General features: G+C 33.3%; 1 protein-coding gene across 2 annotated transcripts in view; it reads right to left on the bottom strand.

The window, feature by feature from the left end:
• Positions 1-23689, bottom strand: part of LOC130897560 (nephrin) — a 363213-nt gene that overhangs the window by 144415 nt on the left and 195109 nt on the right. The window contains exon 1 of one of the 2 annotated variants that reach the window (XM_057806485.1): positions 9884-10360. The exons of the other annotated variant lie outside the window; for it this stretch is intronic. Coding sequence (XP_057662468.1) covers positions 9884-9908 — 25 coding nt within the window. The 5' untranslated portion in view covers positions 9909-10360. Of the gene's footprint in view, positions 1-9883; positions 10361-23689 lie in introns of those variants that run through there. 2 annotated transcript variants of the gene reach the window in all.

Here is a 23689-nt window from a genome sequence, read left to right as displayed (position 1 = left end):
TTTCATGAAATTTTCCGTAACCAAATTGCAAAGCGGCTGCCCTATGTCCTCGATAGCCTCAGAAATTCCATCCTTGAGGTCTTGAATCGATGCTGAACTGTTGGCGGTGGCCAATTGTGATCAACTCTTCGAGAGATAACACGGTCCGGAAATTTTTCCCGTAAAAAATCGATGGTTTCGTTGCTTGCGTGGCACGTAGGGCCGTTTTGTTGAAAGTAAACGTTGTCCAAATCAATACCATCCAATTCCGGCCATAAAAAATCATTAATCATCTCTCGATAGTCCAATCCATTCACCGTAACTGATGCTCCAGCCTCATTTTCGAAAAAGTAAGGTCCAATGACACCGCCAGACCATAAACCGCACCAAACTGTCACGCATTGAGGATGGAGAGGATTTTCAACAATAACTCTTGGGTTTTCCGAGCCCCAGATTCGACAATTTTGTTTATTGACGTAACCACGAAGGTGGAAATGGGCCTCATCAGTTAAGATGATTTTTCGATGAAATTCCGGATCATTTTCATGCATTTCAAGGACCCAATCAGCATAGACACGACGTTGTTGATGATCGCTCGGCTTGAGTTCTTGTGTTAACTGAACTTTATAGGCCTTAAGACCCAAGTCTTTATGCAAAATACGGTGTAATGACGTTTGTGGAATGGCTAATTCCAAAGAACGACGAGGAATGGGCAAACGTGGGTTTTCTTCAACACTTTGGGCTACAGCAGCAATATTCTCAGTTGTTCTTGAGCGACGCGCACGGGTTTTATTCTTCACATCACTAACTTGTCCCAAAGCTCAAATTTTTCCACCAATTTCTGTATTGCGGTCCGAGAAGGTGCTTCACGTCGACCAAACAATGTTTCAGTTTTACGAACCGTCTCTGCCAAACTTTCACCATTTTTATAGTGAATTTTAATAATTTCAATGCGTTGTTGAAGCGTGTATCGTTACATTTTCATTAATGACGTAGTTTTTACTTGTCAAATGTCAAAAAATGACAGCTTCAAAAGTGACATTTACAGAATTATAAAATAACACCTCTTATTGGAAAACCCATTAGAAATGAATTTTCCAAATCTTTTAATAGATCGGTTAAATATATTTTATATTGTTAGAAAATTTGTTGTTGGTTTCTAATATTTTCTTTGTGTTCGATGTGTCTGGTCTGGTTTCCACTGTGTATATTAATATAGGCCGAATGACAACCTTGTAGATTCGGGATTTGGTCTCGATTCCGATACGTTTGTTTAGGAAGATTGTATCGTTCAGGTAAGCTGACATTCCTGATATTTCTATGCCTAAATTTCATCTCGTATTGTATAATTCCATCATCTACAATTAGTTTGCATCTGAAAGGTGTTTTTGAGGTGATCGTGCATTTCGTTTTTGCTACAGATATCTTCATTATTGAACTTTTTGACGTTGTGTTGAAGGATAGGATCTTGACGTCTTTTTCCCCATTTTATACCCCTTCAGGTTACAAGTACTATGTCTATAACGATGTTTATACGGGGATAAGAGAATCTCCTTGTCGAATACCATTTTTTATAGGAAGTTCTTCGGTAGTTATGCCATTGATTTTGGCCTGAATCCAGACAAGGAGACTGCCTCAGCTCCATCATCTTCAGCATCATAATGGATGAGATTATAAACGAGGTAAAGCAAGCTGGAAGAGGATACCGGATGGGAAGCAAGGAAATAAAAATAATATGTTATGTTGATGACGCAGTGATCATCTCAGAAGACGAAGATAACTTACTGTATAGGTTTGAACAAATAGGGAAACAAGTAATAGAAATTTCAAGAATGAAGTGAGAGCTCAAACAACAAAAGCTTCATTAATATCAGGGTACTTGAGATATGTAATTTGGCGGAATAAATAAATGACTACCACGTGGACAGAATGTCAGATAACAGGTTGGCAGAAATTGCAAAGGAAGAAGAACCGAATACATCCCGACCATCAGGACGACCACCTACAAGATGGTTTATAAGCTGGTCTTCATCACCTCAGCTGCAGCTAGGCAACCATTGATGCAAACACATGACTAAGTTCTAATGTACGATGAAGAAGAAGAAGAAGTCTGTTCACCATTTGACAAGAACTGAGGTCCACAATCATTTAATACATGAAAGGCGTGGAAAACTAAATGTGTTAAGGAAGAATTTGGCGGTTCAGAATCGGCTCACGCAGCTCAAATGGGTTTGACGACAGAGAGGACCCACACGAGAACCTCCAGCATAAGAGAAGGTTGGAAGAATCGTGACAAAAAATGTAGAATTGAAAATGAAATTTATTATTATGTTGATCTGGTAAAATAAAGAACTTCGTAAATACATATCAATTTTTATTTTTTTTTAATGAACGTACGTAAAATAAGATGCAGATAAATATTAAAACTTTAGTAAGTGCAAAGAGTTTTCACGATAAAATATATTTGCCTAGTTTTAATTTAGCATACAGAGAAAAACGAGTAAACACCAAAACTGCTGGCAACAACAGTAGTAAAATAGAACCGCATTTTGCAAGCATGTCGCTTACTTAAATCGACTCTGCAAAGTTTTCGGAGATTGTCCCTAGAGGGCGTTAGTAGTATGGAAGTCTGAAAGGAGCATCTGAAATATGCATACAATTCACCGACGCTCTTACACATTCAACTCGGGAGTTATTTCCCTTTTGGAATTTTAATGATATTTTTAATAAATAATATTCAATGGTGACAAAATTCCGTTCACAGTCAATATTAGAACATTATACAGAGTGAGTTTTATGTATGGAACGCCTCAAGTATCTCGGAAAAATTTTTATGCGCAAGGGTCTTGTCATACGACCAGATTTACATTGTTGTCAGATCTTTTTTTCTGTAAAAATAATGAACTTTGTTATTTCAAATCGATCACCCTATATATTTTGTGTTTTTAGAACTACGTTAAGAAGTACTGATTATTTTTCTTGTAAGTAAACTGTATAAGTTTTCTAACAATATAAAAAATACTTTCATCAAAAATTTTTGTTAATAGATTCCTTATGGAGTGTCCTTTGCAATAGTTATAAAAAATGTTTACATCACAATTTTTATTAATCGATTTCTTATTCAATAATCTTCGTGATAGTAGAAGAAAATTTGGAAAAATGTTGAGGCATCGATTTCAAAACGAACGATGCGCGTCAGCGCTTCAAAAGTAAACTTTACGAGTTTTACAATATAAAAAATACTTTCATCAACATTTTTTGTAAGTACGGTTCCTAATGGAGTGTCCTTTGGAATAGTTATAAAAAATATTTACGTCACAATTTTTATTAATCGATTCCATTGTAAAAGTAGAAGAAAATTGTTGAGGCATCGATTTCATAACGAAGGATGCGCGTCAGCACTCAAAAGTAAACAAGTCTGAAGACGACAACTTGCTTATCGAAACGCGCGTCAATAATACAAATTCCACAAGGGCGTATTGATAAAACGGAAATGATTCAATAAAGTAGAAACACAAACATCACTTAAATAACATAAAAAAAAACTGATATATTTAGTACTAATAACCCCTTTTCACTCAAACAACATCAACATCATGAATAATTGATTCGAAGAGTTGTTACTTTGGTCGAAACGGTTTTTAATTGTAATAAACACCGTCAAGAAATACGGCAGTTCTTAAACGATTTAGCGTGTAACCAGTTTGTTTTACCCATGAACCCAAAGCATTTACATTCGTAGACTTAAAGCCGTATTCTACTTCCTGTAACTTCTTATAGGTCTATGTTTGTTAAAGCTATAGTGTTGTTGTAATCTTGTTTGTGTTTCCTCTCCTTCAAATCCCATACACGTAACTTCCCTTCCGTGATACATTTCGTCATAATCCCAATTACATTTTTTATTATATTTTGTTGTAATTTGGAATTTTGTTTCAGTGCGCGAAATAAAAAATACAATTTAATCAATTATTATAAGAAGAACCAATTATTTATAATTTATAACATTTTACTGAAAACAACAATATAATTAACATATTTAGGAACGTCGGTACTGATAGTTTAGTCCCTTCGGTATTTCCTGGATTATCGCGGAGTTTTTATTTTGCAAGTGTTAAATTTTTTTGATATTTCTAGTTTTCTTTGTATGGATTCCTCTATGTATTCTGCTACGATGGAAAAACTCAATCCTCCGTGTCTTTTCAGAATCAAAACCAATCAGTACATTATAATGAACAGATCCCATGAACTGTTTCCAGTTTATCAAATAACCATGGATCAATATCGATTTATTTCGATTTTAACGTTTCAAATATTTAATATTCCAAACTCTCACGATTTGATTATAATACTAATGAGAATATTAATGAAATTATAGAATCAAACATACCAAAAAATATCATTTATACTAAAAATAAAATCGACTAAATGGAAATCGGACGGTGGAAGATTTTAAAGGATTCGGTTCTGAACATGAGATGAAAAGATGGTACACAGTTGAAAGAAACTACGGTCAAAACCATGTGGAAGCCATACGACGAAAACTACAATCGAGGGAAACAAAGTTCAACAGCAAGTTCCATAGAATGATAAATTTATGGAATGAAAATACCCCTGTAGGGCTTGCAAGTGAAATTCTATCACATAGCAGCTTTTGTTTTAGCTTGGCGATATGGTAAAGCCGCTGTTTGCTTGACTGAATTTCTTAGCATCGAATCAACGATGGTTCTGTAATAAATCGAGTTGAATATAACCCTGTGTTCAGCAATAATTGCCAACGTGGTTCAAGAATGTGTACTGAAAGCAAATTTTTAATAAAAAAACGTTTTTTCCTATCAGATTATTTGAAAAACCTGCCTGCTAATGTATATAGGGATAATTAAGCTATTGAAAAGTGGTACGTGTTAGAGCTTAATAAATATTTTTTCTATTATTGGGCGGGTATTTCCATTTTTTAAATAAAAGGTCTCGCCTATGTTCAAAAAATCTTGTGGGCTAGAGTTATTTGAAAAAGTCAAAAAGGAGTCTAAACATCCTCATTGATAACCTCAGGGCTCGTTGGCATCTGGAATAAAACAAGGTAAAGACATTTCTTAACATTAAATCATTCCGGACTTCATACGTAGAAATGGTTTTTTTCCGTTTTGCCCAGAATACCGATGTTTCCCTTGAATGGCAAACCAAACGGCAATGACCTATGTAGTTACTTTTAGTTACTGTAATAAGAAGACTCATTTTGTAGGGGGTGGCCCGCTGTCTTGAAACGCAAGTTAGCGGGGCCCCCCCATTATTTTTAAAAATAACTAATGCCAAATTCTGGGAAGTTCACGGCATAAAAATTTGACAGACTTCAAAAATCGGATTTTTCTGTATTTACTTTAGGAGTGCCATGCTCTGCCCTCCGCCGTTTTGGAACAAAGTAGAACAACCTGGAACAACCTTCAAAATTTTGGTAACTCTAAATTAAGGTAGCAACTTCTTGGGGGTTATAGGATTGTCTCTAAGTAGTGATCAATTAGTTTCGATCTTTATTCCGAGTTGACTACAGAAAGGAAATGGGATGCAACATTGGGTACACAGGACAAGAGGCTTGTTTCTCATACGACAATAAAAGATAAATTCCAATAAATTTTTACTTCACAACACTCCAACAAAAAATTTTAATAATGATAATAAATTATTGCAAAATGTCCTTCTCATGAAGGAAAATTATCATAAATCATGTTACAATAAATGGAAGGGTGGTATTTTAGTTTAATTTCCTCAAAAAATTTCGATTCCCATCTAAAAGGGACAGATAAAACGGTTTGATAAATTACACAATCAAGTAAAAGGGAACAAAATTCCAATAATTTTTATCAAAAGGCACATAAAGTTTATCAAGATTCCGATAATTTGTTTTAAGAACCTCATAAAGTTGTCCAAATTTCTTAATTACCCGTTTTGTTCATTAAAGAAAACATCATAAATATTACGGATATCTTCTTAACATCAATTGTTTACAAAACCAAAAAGTAATAATAGAAACATAAAATATATAATAATCCACAATTGAATCCCACAATTGTATTGAGTGAGTCATATTGTATAACAATTTTATGTCAATCAATTCAGAAGTTGTTTTTGATAGTTGATTCTATTTCTCAAAATTCGAACATTTATTTTAAGAGAGAGAAATGCTTTATTGTCAGAAAATTGTTACAAACAAAAAACAAACATAAAAATGTTTCATTAAACAAGGGCCGATTTGAGAATTCCAGAACATTATTATTTCTTTATAATATTGTATAGAATATCCATACCAATTTCCTAGAAAAAAAATTATAATTTGCGGTATTTCAGTAGCGCTTTTCACGTTTTATTTATTATCAATGCCATTTCACATCGTGATGAAGATATTTAACCAATAAAATATTATCATTTTCATTTTTATAACACTAATTAAATTAATACAACTCCGTACTAACTTTGAGATATGGCAACACTGATAGGAATAAGTCAAATCTTGCTGGCAATAGTGAACGTGTTATCATACCATTTGTTTAGAGATACTTCATTCATTTTACCCAAAAAGTGTAATAATTCCGTGCTGGTTTTCCTAATTCAATAAAGGTTAAAGGTCTCACTTCGTTACAAGATGAATTTCGTTAAGGTCATCCAAATACGGCTGTTGTGACATTAAACATCGATGTTGGACGTAAACTGATAATGCTAAATCGTCAAGTGACATACCGTGAGATTGAGTCACGCATTCAATGTTACATGAACATTTGGCTGTAAAAAAGTTTTCAAAAAACGTCTATAAGATCGTATCAACCGACGAATCATGGATCTTCACATATGAACTCCGAAACTAACAACTGCAACAGTCTTTCAAGACTTGCCAAATCCCACAACATATGTTAGAGCAACGTAGAACTGTGAATTCTGAATAGTATACCAAATTTGTTTGCTAGAAATATTCGAAAGAATCAGGAAAACCAATCGAAGAAGACGAATCATTCTCCACAAATCAGTTGAAAGAAAAACATTCTTGAACAGTCAAAACGATGGGTCATTCGCCGTACAATTCTTGCTGATGATTTTTTCTTATAGCCACAGATCAAAAATAAATTTCGACACCTGTAGAAGCGGTTGATGAGTTGAGAATTGCAACCCTCGTAATATAAATTGCGTTATTACCTCTTTGATTTATTTGAGTTTTTTTAATAACATGGGTATTAAAATATTCACATATACTTGCCAAAGTATTGGAAGAGAAAAGATAAAATACGACGGGAAAGCAATAATTTTAATACTGAAATTTATTGAAAAGGTACCATACGGTTATTAACGACTTTATCAAGTATTAAATTTAGATTCATATATTTCATTTATATTGATTCAACTACGAATTAAAACCTCCGTTATTTTATATGAAACTCATCAGTAATATAATAAACATTTTTATTACTTTGATTCCTCGAATGCCAATCAAATAATCAATAAAAATAAATGAAAGATTTAATGTCTTGAATCTGAAAAATTACTCTTTAATGTGGTAAACGAATTCTTCCTATTTGATTGGATTTGACACCCACCGACGCAATCAATAAATGGGGTAAAGAACACCTTCGCTCAATCATGATATTTATGGAGCGAAGTATAAAACGACGTTTTGTCTTCACTGTGACTTTTCATTCTGATTCAGGTGCATTAAAAATGTCATTTTCGTGTCGTAAATCAAGAGGATGAGCTGGTGCATTGGAAGGCACATTGCAATTTGTTAATAACCAATCGTTTCATCATACAGTCTCATGAAGCATTGGAACAGAAAAGTTATTTTTCAGAGATGAATAGAAAAAAGACTTTCAATAAAAATAGTTGATATATATAACAACACAGGTGTGATAAACTACGAAAAAAAAAACATCAAAAAGACGAAAATGGGTCTTCAATAGGAAAGAAGCAAAATTTCAGATGAATGTGTTGTTAATTTCTATGAGGATGATTGTAATAGTAGGTTAGGTTATCAAACTTTTTCCAGACTACGACCTACGATACTTTCTGCACGATCCACGCAAATATAGACATAAAGTATATCGTTTATTCAATAAAAAAATATAACAGCTATAAGAGATTGCTTCAGGAGAGGTATTGCGACCGCTATAATGAGAAATGTTTGTCAAAAGTGTGTTAATGAGATTCCTTCTTATAAAGAATTTGATAATAAAACATAGCCTTTTATGGGAATTATTCAACTCAATATTCTCAAGAAATTGAAGCATTTCATTTTGACAGTTCACGCATACAAATAAATCTGCACAAAGTTGTAGTATATTAGAAAGACACAGCAAAATCTGCACCATTTTTACGTTTCTCATTATCCAGCTGCCATTTGGGCACACCTGCATTTTTTGAGTGATGAATCCCGTACAGAATTAAAACTATGTTTTACATTTTGGCGACAAAGATACCAAAAAGATGTTTACATGTGCAAAGTTCTACTTGGAACTATACGGAAACTATGGTAAAGGCGCTACAGACGTAGTTGGAGGACTTCAGATACCCTGGTCGCTGCTGAAGGAGATATCGAAAATCTGAAAAAATTTGTAGAAACCATTGGAAAGAGATGTGCTGCAATTAGTTTGAGCATTTTACCAGAAATGAGTGTCACTGGAAAATTCTTTAATCAAACCGGAATAAAATCAAATTCTTTTGATATAGTGATGAAAAATTCAAGCTTTTTTGCGACAAATATTGTTATATGGAATTTAAAATGAGCCGAAACTTAATGTAGAAGTTGTGTACACTGATTCCGAATCTAAGAATGAGGCTGAATCTAGAATTTAAAACTGGAAATTATATTTTTTTGAAATTGCTTGGCAAAACCATTGAGGAATATGGATATGTGAGCATAATTGACAAGATTGATGAAGAAGATGACGAAATCAAAGTTACATTCTTAAATCTCTGTGATAATAGTTAGATACAATGATTATGATGTGGCAGACATTACAAAGGATCAAGTAATACAGAAGCTGTCCAATACAAACATAGTTTTAAAAGGCAATAAAATTTGATTCACCTGTAGATGTTTCCTAGAAAAACATTTACTTTAAATACTATTTTTGCTATATTTTAGAAATAACTATTTATTTTAGAAACCGATTCTACAGTGTAAGTTTTAAGGTCCCTACCGAAAGTCGTTTCAATAGATTTCAATGAATAATAAGTAAAAATTATGATTACAGTGCTAAGTATATTATTAGATAACGATAAATTCTTAACCTTCAAAGTTGATAATAATAATAAAAAATTTAATTTCGGTACTCAAATTATATTTTTTATTCAAATTACAGATCCCTGGCTTTGGCAACACCTTTCATTTTCAAATTATAGACAAAAGTAATGTACAACGAACAGGTAGATTAACAAGATGTACAAATAAACGATAAAACACTGTATGTAGTTGAAGAATACATATACTTGGGATTAAATTTTGAAGCAAAAGAGAATTAAAAAAATTCACTTCGATCTAGAAAAAGGAAAATGTTTACAACAAAATGAGGAATTTCAATGATACTAAAATTATATTTTAGAAACTTTAGCAATCCTACTTTTCAATACAAAAAGAAGAAAAACAATCTGATATAAAATCTATTTAAAAAAAAGTCCACAATTTTTCAAAAAAAAATATTAATTATGGTCCTAGCAGTAATATCTAATCTAAACTGATCACATTCTAAAAGCATAGTGAAAAAAATAATGAAGAGAAATATCCCATTTCGAAAACACATGAATGCCACTCGATCTAAGATTAATCAGTAAATCATTTGTTGCATGCAAATAAAACGAACATAGGTTTGCGTGTAAAGTGCGATTATGAAACATTTACATGGCAAATAAATCCAGATTATGTACTTACACATTTTGCAGAGAAAAATATCCATGTTTAAACTAAGTAATCCAAGTAAATGACCGTGAAATAATCACTCCATAAATCACTTAAAACAATTAAACCATTACAAAAACAAACATTTTAATAAGTACTGCCACTAATCTCCTTAGCGCATTCGTTTAAATCCTTGTGCACAACACAGAACTCTCAATTCCGTCTAATCTTTGCATAAATCACCATTAAATTAAAGAGAAAAAAATGAACACTTTAAAAGTCTAGCCAAAATCCAGAGAAGTTGGATGAAGATTTTAATGTATTCCTCTTAATAGTATTGAAATTTCTTAAAACACTCTGCAAATCACGTGAAAAAACCGTTAACTGAAGAAAATAACAACGAACGATATTAAAATTTTTTATTTTATAAAATGTTCGTAAATTTCGTTGAAATATCGGCAGTTTCAACGTTTCAACACGGACTACCAAACTCTCTAAAAGCTTGCAATGTACTGTCTACTGTCTGCTTCTTGGAGCTTTCACGTGCAAACTTCGCGGCGAGTGGAAACGATTTTCCACGAAAGGACTTCGTAACTACCATCACCTGTTAAGTTGATGGGTCTGCTAGAACAAAAACGATGGAAATGTGTAGGGCTGAAAGAATAAAAGAGTAGAAGACAAAAATGACTTTGGTGTGTTAGTTGTGGTTCTACAACATACAGGTGCTATTGAAAAATATAAGTTAATTATACAAGCCGGCTTTTTGGGTCTGGGAATGATAGTGCACAGTTGAAATTTTTTTTAAAAGCTTTTGTTTCAAATATTTTGATACTCATAATGTAATATGTTTTTTTAAATATTGTCCTGTTATTCTGACCTTTGATTTTTATCTAATTAATAATTTTATACACAAAGGAAAACATTTTATCGTGACTTTCTGTGCCATTAATTTTATTTCAGTATTCACTCATTTAGTTTGTGTATATTTTTTTGTTTGGGCTCATATTTTCGTGATTATTTATTTATTAATATGAATTTTTGTATTCTAACTCATATCATTCATTGATAAGCCGTTCCTGCTTGGATATAGGAGAATTCTGAAATTCGGCGAATACGCCGTTTTTGATGCAATACCCGGAATTCGTTTGATATTTGTTTTTATACCAAGCGGTTTATTTACATTGTTTCTTTTGAATAATTTCCACTCTGGTTTATTTATTTATTTATTTTCTCTTTATTTTTCGATATATAATGTGCAGGACATTTTTTTCTGTCAGGTCCTTTAGGACGGGCTCCTTCTAATGTTGATTTGGTTTTGTCACACATTATTACCTTTTCTAATAAGTATGAGTCATTTTCAATCGCATTCAAAGTGTCAATATAAATAGTTTTGCCAGTTTCTTGTTGTTCGAAAGTGAGAATTTTGGACATCAGTTTTGCACACCCTTTTAGCATGTTAAAATTTTCGATTTTTGGTTTTTTTATCCGTTTTCGATGTGGAAAGACTACGCGAACGTGAATCATCTTCAACGTCTTCTAGACCAACGGTTAAACCAATGAATTATAAGTTTTTCCAAGTTTCAAGTGAAATTTCAAACAAAATTCATTGGTCTATTTTTAGGCCGCGGCTACACTGGTTTGTCTACAGACACGGTTGACATCACTTTCTGAAAAGTAGGTTCAATGACCACACCTCTTTTATGATACAAAAAGAACTTAGTGGAGAAGTTGAAATCAAAGGATGGGAGTAATTCTGTGAAGAAAAATATTATCAAAAATTTGTTTAAATTACCATTTGCAGAGGAAAATCAAGTTCTGATTCCTAAAGAGTTGTGGCTATACAACAGAAGTTACTGCTGCGACAGAATAAATGCGAAATTCCTGTGTACTTACAATGAAATTTTTCCAGTTCTGATTTTTCCTTAATATAACTGTATTGTCTTCTATTTCATATGTATATATATATTATACGTCTAAATTTTTCAACGTAAGCTCTTTCTGAAAACTAAAAATCCGTTCTTAGAATCACCTTTGGGTGCATGTTTCGAAACCAAACCCAATATTTGTAGCTCCTATTGAATAAAAAAAGATGCCTTGAAGAACTGCATCGAGTTTTCGAAAGCCAAAAGTCTATTATCGGCATCAAATTGCTTCGAAAAGCTCTATTGTTGATTTCTGGTACCTAATTCTTTTACAAAAAAGAAATTAGTTCAGGATACTCATGAGCTAAAGTTCATTTTTGTATGCACTTTACTAATCATACGTATTCTAGGAAGATGATTCATCGCAACTTTCTTTATTAACAAATGTACTCGTATTTACAGCTTAAAATTAACTATCGATTCTTCGTTCGTTCCATTAACGGAAAGATTTTCTCGGAAATGAGAATCATGAAAATGTCCCTAATCAACATTTTTAATGGAAATTGAACGTGGCTTCAAATTGAATTTGCATACAATCAAAAAGTTACTACTCAAGAGAGAGGAATATAAACGCTGTGACATTACTTAGAAGGAATGATTCATCGATCTAAATTTGGTAGATTTTTCGGCGTTGCAGTAGTTCTAGAAGTCTTTAATTACAAACTACGACCCTTGTTACTATTGTTTGGGAAGGAGGAAGAAGTTGGTGAATCCAGCGGATAAAGTATCTGAGGTACCACCGTAATTTTTTGGAAATTGCGTCCAACTCAACGCGCAGTAATAAAGTGCATAATCTAACTCAAATTTTTGAGAGATCTTTGTGCACTTTGTTGACTCTTTTTCGAAATATATCACTGTCTGTGTATACGGAACGAATTCTTCATGAACCACCACAAGGCTGTCAAAGAAGCAGCATCTTGGGGCCTTGATAAATGAAGATAATACCGTTATAACGGAGATGAAGGCAATAGCGTGGAGACATATGCTTCTGGGCGCTCTCACGAAGGTCAAAGCTCACAATAATCTGTTTTTTAGTCACATACGGATGCGAGACATAAACTATGACGACGACAAGTGATCGGATTTTGAACTGTTGGGAACGTGAGAGCCTACGAAAGATTTTAGGCCCTGTTTGCGAGAACGGTGCGTGAAGAATCTGCTGAGGAATGCTGAGCTTAGACGGATTGGCGACCTTCAACCGGGGGAGGGGTCATGTGAGGTAGCTGGGGTACGAGTCTTCTGGTCAATACCCGCTCAGAGCCATGTACGGAATTCCTGGAGGAAGGCGATTGAGAGGAAGACCACGCTTTCCCTGGTAGGAGGACGTTGAGGCGGACTTAATCCAACTAATGGTTGGACATTGCAAGCACCATGCTCAGGACACTAAAAATTGGTAGTAGATTGTTGAGAACGCCTTGGTTCTCAAATGACCGTCAGTTAAACAAAGAGAAGAAGATTTTGAATGTTGTTGGGAGCGATTATAGATTATCAAATATATAAAAAAATACTTGAGTGCGTTATATATTTATAGTATCAATGTCCTACGTATTTTTAATAATGTTCGAATGTTAATCTGATCGTTTGATGATACGGGTATCGTGCTTAAGAGTTTCAATATAAGTGATAAACGGGAAAACATAAATTTTTGTGAATTGGAAGCACGGCATCAACTAAGCAAAAATTTAATAGAGATATATGAGTACGAACATGGTTCTGTCAGGAATCCAAGTTAAAATTATATTCAACACTGTCAAAAAATATATAAAAAAGAAATATCCAGATGCGTATTTTCTTGAAAAGATAGAGCACCATAATAAGGACGATTTACCTCACAAGTTAATAATATCACACTATAAATCCGTAACTCTGGAATCGTTTTTGTTTGTAATTAAAAAAAAGTTTCAATGTGTAAATTGAATCTCTAAATTGGTTACCAACTGATTCGGAATCGATTCTAAATTGACCCGCGAACAAAACTGCTTGTAGCTTCCACAAAAGATTCTCTGTTATCTGCTGTGATGGCTTCATGAGAGTAAAACATAGAAAAAAGAATGAGAGAAGAATATACACGCAGCTGCACGCATTAGATTTTTTGTTACTTCGGCTTGTGGAAATCGTCAATTATATATTTTACGTTATTTTTGAATTAATTACTTCAAAACAAAAAAATTAATTAAGCTCGGGAATGCCGAGATGCCAGTAGCCCCTCTATTTTCTTTACATCACTCTCAAATTGTCAGATTAGTGGAATAGACACTTTTTACCATGTAAGTAACTCATTCTGATGATAAATTATTCTGATCTTTTATCCTTGACTGGCGGCTTTACATTTTGGGCTCATATTTGGTAGACTTACTTAAATGGGTACAAGGTATCTCCCCGTATCTACCGCGCTTTATTAAATCCCGAATTCTCCTATTATTAGATACGATGATGCGAAAACAAAATAAAAACAATAGATATTTGTATGCCAATGACTGAAAGTGCTACTTTGTTGGACGAGTCTGAAAATTACGATACGAGCGAGACGAGCGAAGCGAGGCGAGCCACAGACGAGTCTAACAAAGTAGTATTTCAGCCGCGGCGCACACAACATTTTTTAGTCGACGCATAAGATACAAAACTTTTTCAATTACACTGAGGAAAGAAAATAAATAAAAGAGATTTATAAACATTTTATTTATTGAACAATATAATGTATTTAATGATATTTGCAATGACAATATCAATTTTTTTATTTTTCATCATCATTCATTTTTATTCATTACTTTAGATAAAACTTTAGATAAAACAAATAATTTCAGACAATTAAAAATTTAAGGTTATGCAAAATCATCGAAGTGAAACTGTCGACTGTCAATATTGAAGTGGCTAGAGTTACTCCAGAGCGTCCCGAAAGTGTTTTGCAATACGGAACTGTCACTTTCACTACATGGAACACTCAAAACGCACTTTCGGTATGTAAATGAATACAGAACGAACAACTTTCGGATGGCGTCGTCTAAAAATTATATTTGACATATCGGAAAAATTAACCAAGTAAATAAAAACTCAAATTGCTTCCTTTTTTATAATAAAAATATATTACACGCTGCCTCTGTATGCTACGCATTATAATTTCCGATTTCCTTTATTACACATCAACATCAACTATCTCATCCATCCATTCATGCTTCTAAATTTCATCATAGGCAGGTAGGAGCATACAAGCGGTAATGAAAAAATACGTAGTTAGGTGAAGAAGTAGTCTTGAGAGTAGCTAATGACCCGAGGAAGTTGCCAGTGAGATAGGTACTGAACTTGTCCATGTCCCGCTTTGTAGATTTATAGTCTAGGAATGAAATTTGAGAAATAATAAGTTTAACACGTTAACTGCCACGGCAAGGTTCAGAATTCCGTTTAAAATTTGATTTAATTAAAAATTATTATTTTTTTCGTTAGCCGAAATACTCGAATAGAGGCATTTTGAACATTCCGTAATCGTAGCTCTCTCCAGCTCTGAGCAAATGGTTTTGAATAAATAAATCATCATCAATACGCCCTAGTAACAAAGTGGTTTCTAATCTAAACTCTTAAAGAGTAATTTCTACCAAGCAAATCAGGATTTGAACGAAATTTTTGGATTAATCAAATAGTAATGACAACATTATTAATCAACAGTCTGAATTAAAAAAGTTATTTATCAAAATATATAACACAAAAATCTATATTTTATAGTCAATGATACCCAAAAAAACATGTCCGCTGGAGTAAAACATTGAATTTCTCACTGTAAATTGTTAGATTTCTCTTTTCACAATTTCACAGGCTCATCGTTTTCTGTAGGTGTAGTTCGTAATCATAATTCTGAAGAATGTGAAGAATGCATTGCCTCTGGAATTGTAGAAGGTCTATGTTAGATCCTAATCGTCAATGCAATATCCAGTCTTGGATATGTATATGTGCATAAGTGCACAGTCTTCGCTCTTTTCCAGGCAAACAGAATGAGTATCGCTTTCTTTTCATTCTATCTAATTTTTTATCAATTTTTAGAGCTGCGGCAATGCTGCAAATCTCATTCGCAGTGGTGTGAGCAGCCTTTGATTGTTGCATCGCAATTTCATATAAGGTTCACATAAAGACTGAGCAAGGCCTTTCAAGAACATCATACGTGTCATTTTAGGTTTTCTTTCATGAATCTGTTGAATGATGTTCAATGCACTCATATCCAATCGTCTATAGTTAAGAGTTAATGAGAAAATTCAACAACAATGACTGAAATGGTAAATGCGCCATACACAAATTTGACATAAATGTTATGTGGTGAAATGACAGCTGTGAAAAAAATTGGGAATATGGAAATCAACCACAGTTGCCGAACGTTACATCGTCGATAATCAACTGTACCGTAAAGTGTTGAAGCGAGCATGACGCGCTCTAGACGTTCATAAATGTCAAAGTTAGTTCAACTTTTGAGAAACTGTGATAACGCACACTATGATCGCGCTTCTACGCGCTCTTGACGTTGAATTTAACGAATTTTCTACTTTTTACGCGCTGACTATAGTTGAACGTCAACAACATAACCTCAACCAACCAACCGAAGTTGCAGATACCTTGAAAAATGACTTATCTGAGTAAAAGGCGGGTAGAATTTATACAGTCGGCTGGATACAAGAAAACTAAAATACAGAATATAGACAATCATTTTCCCAATTTCAAAATTCCACGACAAAACTGGTGATTCGCTTCTTGATCTAATCAACAATCAAGTTTTCTTATTGAATGTTTTGTTGAGTCTCTGCTTAATAAGTTCAAAAGTTAATCTTATAAGCCCCGATTCATTCTGTTTAAAAAATTCATCTGAATCTATTTCGTTCATTGTAAAATATGTAGTAAAGTAACTGTAGATATTTCTAATCAAATTGATGGGTCTCACTCATCAACGCCGTGTCTTTCTTAATATACAATCAGTTCTAAAAACACTGTTTGAGTCAATTGGTGCAAGAAATGCGGAAAAAATGAACTGACAACAATAATCAATTGTATTGATTAGCAAAAGCTAATTTTCGTAATAACTAGACATATCCATTCTGAATGGTACACCAGCATTTGTTTATTCCCCGTATAACAAACCGTCAGTCCACGTACACTCATCATCTCCATTGTTTACTAATGACAACATCGAATCGTAAACATAAATGCATTTCTATTGGTCGAAGCTGTGGGAAGTCGTATGTACACAATTCCTTTGAAATATTCCTGGTACACAGTCCGTGATAAGCGGTGGCGTGACTAGATGAGATTTATTTAATTCATAAATTTCTTTAAATAAATAGAAATATGGCGTTCTTAAGGGTTGAAGGGTTTTCATAATCTGCAATTGATATTGGAAGATTGATATGTCAATCGGAATGGAAAAATGCTTCAACTTGAGTAACACAATCATCTTCGTAACAAATAATCTATTCAATGTCTAAACGTGAAAATATGTAGCACACATAACCAAAATTAAATGGCAGAAATTATAAAATAGTTTCTAAATATGACGTAATAAGTAACTAAAGTAGATTACGACGATTCCATTAAGCATTACACTAGAAAATGTTGTTTCAATAATAGATATATTTCGAAAAACCCTGTAGAAATAACCGTTCATATACATATTTTGATAAACTGAACTCGACTATAACGCCAGAGGCCCGGATGTCCTACAGTTGTTATAAACAATCTGAACCGGTTCTATTGAAGACCTGAGAACCAGTGCCAGATCATTAATGTTCAATATATAAATTAGACATTCAGGTTTTTATATATGAATTCAGTACATTCTCATATCAACAACGAAGTACAGGATATGTCGCAAATTTTGTATCCCTCAAAATAGTAATTATCAACATTGACAACTACATTGTGGTAAATAGACCAAGCGTTTATTTGATCGCAATATACAAGGTCGGACAAACAAGGCGAAACTCCGAATTTGTGTCATTTCTATACTATCTAATGGTGGTTGCAGATTTTCTGTTTATGTCACATTTTTGGTGATATGACGTGATATGCGTTGTTGTAGTATTTGGCATCATTTTCTTCGTTTTGCTGACATTAACTACAGCTATTGGATCGATCTATCTTTGGACCATTCAAGAAGGCCGTAAATGGATTATTATAACTTGCAATATTCTCATTTTAGCCGTTCGAGGTAGGCGTCTCACACAGGCTATATAAACTCATACTTTGCTCTTACACATTTCTCTAAATAATCTCTCACAAAAATCCATATACATATTTCTGCTACTAGTAATGTTGATACCGAAGTACTTGAAGCTCGTCGAAACATATTTTTTCATGTAGAAAGCGAGCACCAGACGGTAAACCCTTTTACACTCGAATAGCTCGAACGGTGCCTACTGTGTGGATATTGAGCTTGATCTATAGGTTGTAGTTATAGGAAAAGAGGTGCATTAATAGCTTATTCCACAGGCTTACACTTCTCTAGAGAAATGAGTCCCGATAAATTGAATTTATGGCGAACCTGGTGATCATGAACAACGTCTGCCTATGGAGTAGGTCTTGGAAACAATGCTCTAAATGGGATTATGTGGGAAGGTATCGGTAAAAAAATTAGGTCAACGACTTTTCTTCTATGCTATAAGCTATCCAAGTCTCTGGTCAAGTCTGTATCGCCTATAAGTCGAATTGTTCTCTTCTGTATTGAGCTGAGCATCCTAAAGGTATTTTTGGGAGTAATACTTCAAAAACGGATGAATATAGGTCTTGTAGAGAATTAGAACCTGTTACGGAGTATACAACTTTTTGGCCTTAATGAGCTTCAAGTTTTTGTGAAGCTGCCTTTAGCTTATTCGGCCACGTGACTATGCTACGACAAATTGCTCCCAGTCTCAATATCAAAAAAACGAATTTGCGGTGATGGTGATATTTCATCTCCACAAATGTTCAAATCCTGAGTTGAAAGCCTTCTTTGTAGAACTAGTAGACTGCAAAGCTGCATTCAACTCATTCGGATCGCTTCCATATCAGTTCAGATTGTTTTCAAGATCAGAATTGATGATAATGGTCTGTTGCTGTCTTCGAATTAAGGTATTAGCCGAGTTCTTTGGGGCGGTGGATTTGAACGACGATACCAGAGTGGTATCGTCGGTGAAGCTCTAGATCGCGTTTGCAGTTTTATCGAGTAGATTGTAGATGTATAGTAGAAAGGGAGTAGGTGACTAGATGTATGTTTGGGGATACTAGCGTTGATCTCAACCTTGCTGAGGTGTGTTGGTGAGTTTATCGATAAGACCTGGATGGATCGATCTTTGAGAACGCTACTAAGTCAGTCGATAAGTGAGGAAGACAAACCGTTCAACCTTAATTTATTTAGAAGATTGCCTTGCCAAGCCTACTGATGTCAAATTTTCCAGTTTATTGTTTACTCAAAATCATCTTCTTATTTGGGTGTAGGTGCGACATTCACTGATATTTGGTTTACCAACCTTATAAAGCTGTTATTACGTATCGTATTGCTAATTATAAATCCGTATCTACTTCAAATGAACCGTGATGTGCTAAATAGGATATCTCTGTCTAACATGTTAAATAATTGAGAAAGTTAACGAAATGCTAAGTGCCAAGACTGTTTTTTTAATTACTGTTTACGTTCTGTCAACTTCTCTTGAAATTCATTGTATACTCGAGTCTTGTTTGAACTGTACTATTAAAACTCTTAGCTTAAACTTAAATTATAGTGCACCTAAATGAATTGAAAGCAGTCGCAAAGCAGCGTCGAATTAGGAAATTATTAAACTTTTTTGCTCACACAGACCGTGTTGCCTCAACTTATTTCGTGAGTAGGAGCCCTTTAATTTTCAATAGATTAATTACCAACATAATTTGAACAATGAGAAATATAAAACAGCACACAGTGAAGATGAATGTTTAGGTTTGAAGAAGGAAAAGAAAACTTTTATTAGAAAACTGGATACTAGAAGTTATATGTGAAAAAATCTATTCACTATAATACTAGAAGAAAATTATAGATACAGGTATTAAAAAAGATAAAGCCGAATTTTTGTACAGTTTCATAACCATCGATGAAACGTGGGTCTATCACATCATACCAGAAACAAAAGAACAATCAAAGCAATGGACTGAAAAGGGAGAATCGGCTCCAAAGAAGGCAAACACCGGAAATGTTTTTTCTGTGTCATGGCAAACAAATAAACAGAAGTTTTCTCTCAGACTCTGCTCTCAAAAGGAAAAATCATAGTCAACCATTAAGCAATACATTACGTAAATACCATTTTTCTGTTAAATAAGTATTTTAAGAAAAAATTTCCAAATGTTTTGAGCACGAATTTATTTCGAAGTAATTTTTAAAATGTCGTTTGAAACAAAGAAGGAATATTTTTATCCTTTACTGGTTGTTTTGATTTCTCTCCAAAATTCTGTTCTGTACGATGGCTATAGAACATACCCATTTCTCAAAAAATTCAAACAAAATTTTTGAAACTGTGGAAAAATGTTTGGATAATAAACTATTATTGGCTGAACTTCCATTCTTTCAGTCCTTATCCGAAGAACTAGAGTCATTCCTTGAAAATTTTAAAACTAACTCCATTTCGTTTCGTAGATCTGATTTCGGTTCTGGATGATGCCACTGGTTTCTTCTGCAACTTCAAAAATATGCAAGATGTCGATTTAGAGTATGCGGCTTGGAAAAATGCATTGAGGTGAAAGATAAGGACATTTTGATCTTTCGCAAGGATTGTAGAAACCGTTTGATGTATAAACTATTGGAAAAATGGCCTTTAGCTGTGAAATTAACTGAAACAATAAGTTTACTTAATCTCAAAAACGATACAGAACAATGCGTGCAACTGTTGCCTGAAGCATTTGACATTTTGTTGAATGGAAATATAGCGTCACTATACTTGAAGAAGCGGACATGACTTTTGAAGATATTCTACAGAATCAGATCACTCTAAATAAGATAAAAAAAACCATTCCAGATGTAATAGTGTCGATGATGTTTGGATATTATCGAAATTGAAAACAGTGTTTTAAAAAAAGTGATACAACTTCTTCTAATAATTTTTTACGGTAAAGTGACAGCAAAGAGAGAGAGGATTTTCTGTCAAAAAGAAGATTTTGGTTGATAATTTACAAGAAGAATCACTTGTAGGCGAAAGTTTAGTGTTTAGATATTTCAAAATCTATGATACTGTTTATGAGGAATCCCTAATCACGATATGATGGTGTACAAAAAGACAAAAAATCACTAGATTTGCTGGAAACTAGAAAAACAAAGAGAAAATAATCTCTATAAGAAAGCGTGCAACAGTGGAGCAAGAGCTAGTTAAATTAAAAGTGTTTCATTACACTTGTAATGTAATTCACGCAATTCCAACCGGGAAAATGTGAAAACTAGCCAGGAAAAGGCGGTAATTTGATTTTCAATTTTTACTAGACCCTGTATTGACGATTGCTGGATTTTATAAATATTTTCACCGTTATATTTATGATTATTGATAAATAATAAGAATCAAAAACTAATTTACAGAGACTTATATCGAGATCACAATTAACGTGTTTCAATTTCTTTATAAAACGAACAAAAAGTTCTCGTTCTTATGTATTATATAATATAATATACAAACCTTTTCAAAGTTTTTTACTTCAACTAATTTCTCTGTTATTCAAGACCGCACTATCGTATTTAAAAATGTTTTTGTTTACATCGAGTTCAATATTGCTCTTTGATGTTTTACACGAAAATGTTTTTATGTGAAACCAGATCTCAAACTTTTGATGGTACTTCTTTAACATATTGTTTCGATTCCATTTTCTTCGCACCAATGTTATCTTTTATTTATTAAAAGTTAGTTGGAGCATCATCTACTTTTGAAATGACAACTTGTGAAAGTAAACAGCGGAAATGGAGTAGCAACTTATAATAATGGAAATAAGTTTTACGACTTACCGAAACTTGTATAATTTATATATTAGTAGTTTCCTAATTTGCATCTGAATATTAGCAGTCTATATTCACTCATTTCATTAATTTCTACATTGCAAAATATCGAAGTAGAAGTCCATTTATTACCTTATCTAATTAACTTAGTTTTTCTGTGTTATGAATGTCGCCATTACCTCAACATCTTTGTCTAGATCACTATAAAAATAGGACGTAGGGGACTAGTGTACCAAATACGAGATCATGGATCATGGATCGTTGGGAGCTGCTTACGGTTAATGATTTTCAAAAGGCACAGTGAGTCAGAATACCTGGGTAAATAGTAAATAATGGTGAACATTGTATTTAAATAAAAATTCTCATCCACCACGTTTCTGATGAAATCTTCGCATAGTTTCAAACACCGCGTTTTATTTTTTGTTAAATCGTCTACCAAGAAACGATAATTTTAGTTGAATTGTACCTGGTTTAGCAAATCGTGTGGAAACAAACAAAACGCTCAATTTTCCTGAAGCTTGGAAAACATAACAATAAAAAATATTTTTTTATTCGTCATCATTATATAAACGGACGATTTAATCACATTGTATATTACAAACTGCTATTAGCTCAGTTGTGACTAAGGGATTATACGACCTCCCGGAAAGCTTTTGTGTTTATTTTGCTGCTTGTGTAAAGCTGGCGCTGGATATTATACACATGTGTTTGTTTTTTCATTTCTTGAATTATGACTTCGGCGTCAGTTGGAGTTGGGAGTTTTATATTTCTTATTTGCATATTTTCTGTTTATTTTTCATCAAATGACAGTTCCGATGAAAGATTACAATGCCATATAGGTTGACTTGATATACCATCACAATATTAAGTTTATTTTCAAATTTGATTAAATGCAAACAATCAAAAGTCTATATGTTTTTTCATCTGTTGTCAAAATTGTTTAGTCGTTTAGAGCGCGTTTAGCAAATTATCTATCTCTAATAAAACAACAATGATGATATCTATTCTCATCAGTAACACAAAAAATTTCATTTAAAAGAAATCGAATCACTCATTCAACATATTAATATTTTTAATTACGTTGAAATTATCTTTGCTTGAAACATCATCAGTTCCAATTGATATAATCAGTGGAAAGTGACTGCAGTTACTCTATCATGTTGTTAAGATTGTTTTTTCCTCATTCATTGCGTATTTTATAACTTTTTGCAGACCCTCTTTTGTGATTTGTGACAATTATTGCAATCGGAGTGGCTAAACGTCATCAATTCCAACTAATTAGTAAGTGGACAGTGGCTGTGGTTTTCTCTATCATGTTAAGACTGTTTCTTTCTCTTTGATTACGTATTTTATAATTTTTCACAGATCCTCTTTTGTGATTTGTGACAATTATTGCAATCGGAGTGGCCAAACGTCATCAATTCCAACTAATTAGTAAGTGGACAGTGGCTGTGGTTTTCTCTATCATGTTAAGATTGTTTCTTCATCTTTGATTACGTATTTTATAACTTTTTGCAGATCCTCTTTTGTGATTTGTGACAATTATTGCAATTAGAGTGGCCAGACGTCATCAATTCCAACAAATTAGTAAGTGGAAAGTGGCTGTGGTTTTCTCTATCATGTTAAGATTGTTTCTTCATCTTTGATTACGTATTTTATAACTTTTTGCAGATCCTCTTTTGTGATTTGTGACAATTATTGCAATTAGAGTGGCCAAACGTCATCAATTCCAACAAATTAGTAAGTGGAAAGTGGCTGTGGTTTTCTCTATCATGTTAAGATTGTTTCTTTCTCTTTGATTACGTTTTTTATAACTTTTTGCAGATCCTCTTTTGTGATTTGTGATAATTATTGCAATTGGAGTGGCTAAACGTCATCAATTCCAACAAATTAGTAAGTGGAAAGTGGCTGTGGTTTTCTCTATCATGTTAAGATTGTTTCTTTCTCTTTGATTACGTTTTT

The sequence above is a fragment of the Diorhabda carinulata genome, chromosome 8, assembly GCF_026250575.1.
Source record: "Diorhabda carinulata isolate Delta chromosome 8, icDioCari1.1, whole genome shotgun sequence".
Classification (NCBI taxonomy): domain Eukaryota; kingdom Metazoa; phylum Arthropoda; class Insecta; order Coleoptera; family Chrysomelidae; genus Diorhabda; species Diorhabda carinulata.
The sequence above is the reverse complement of the archived record's forward strand: the minus strand, read 5'-3'. Positions and strand labels throughout refer to the sequence as shown.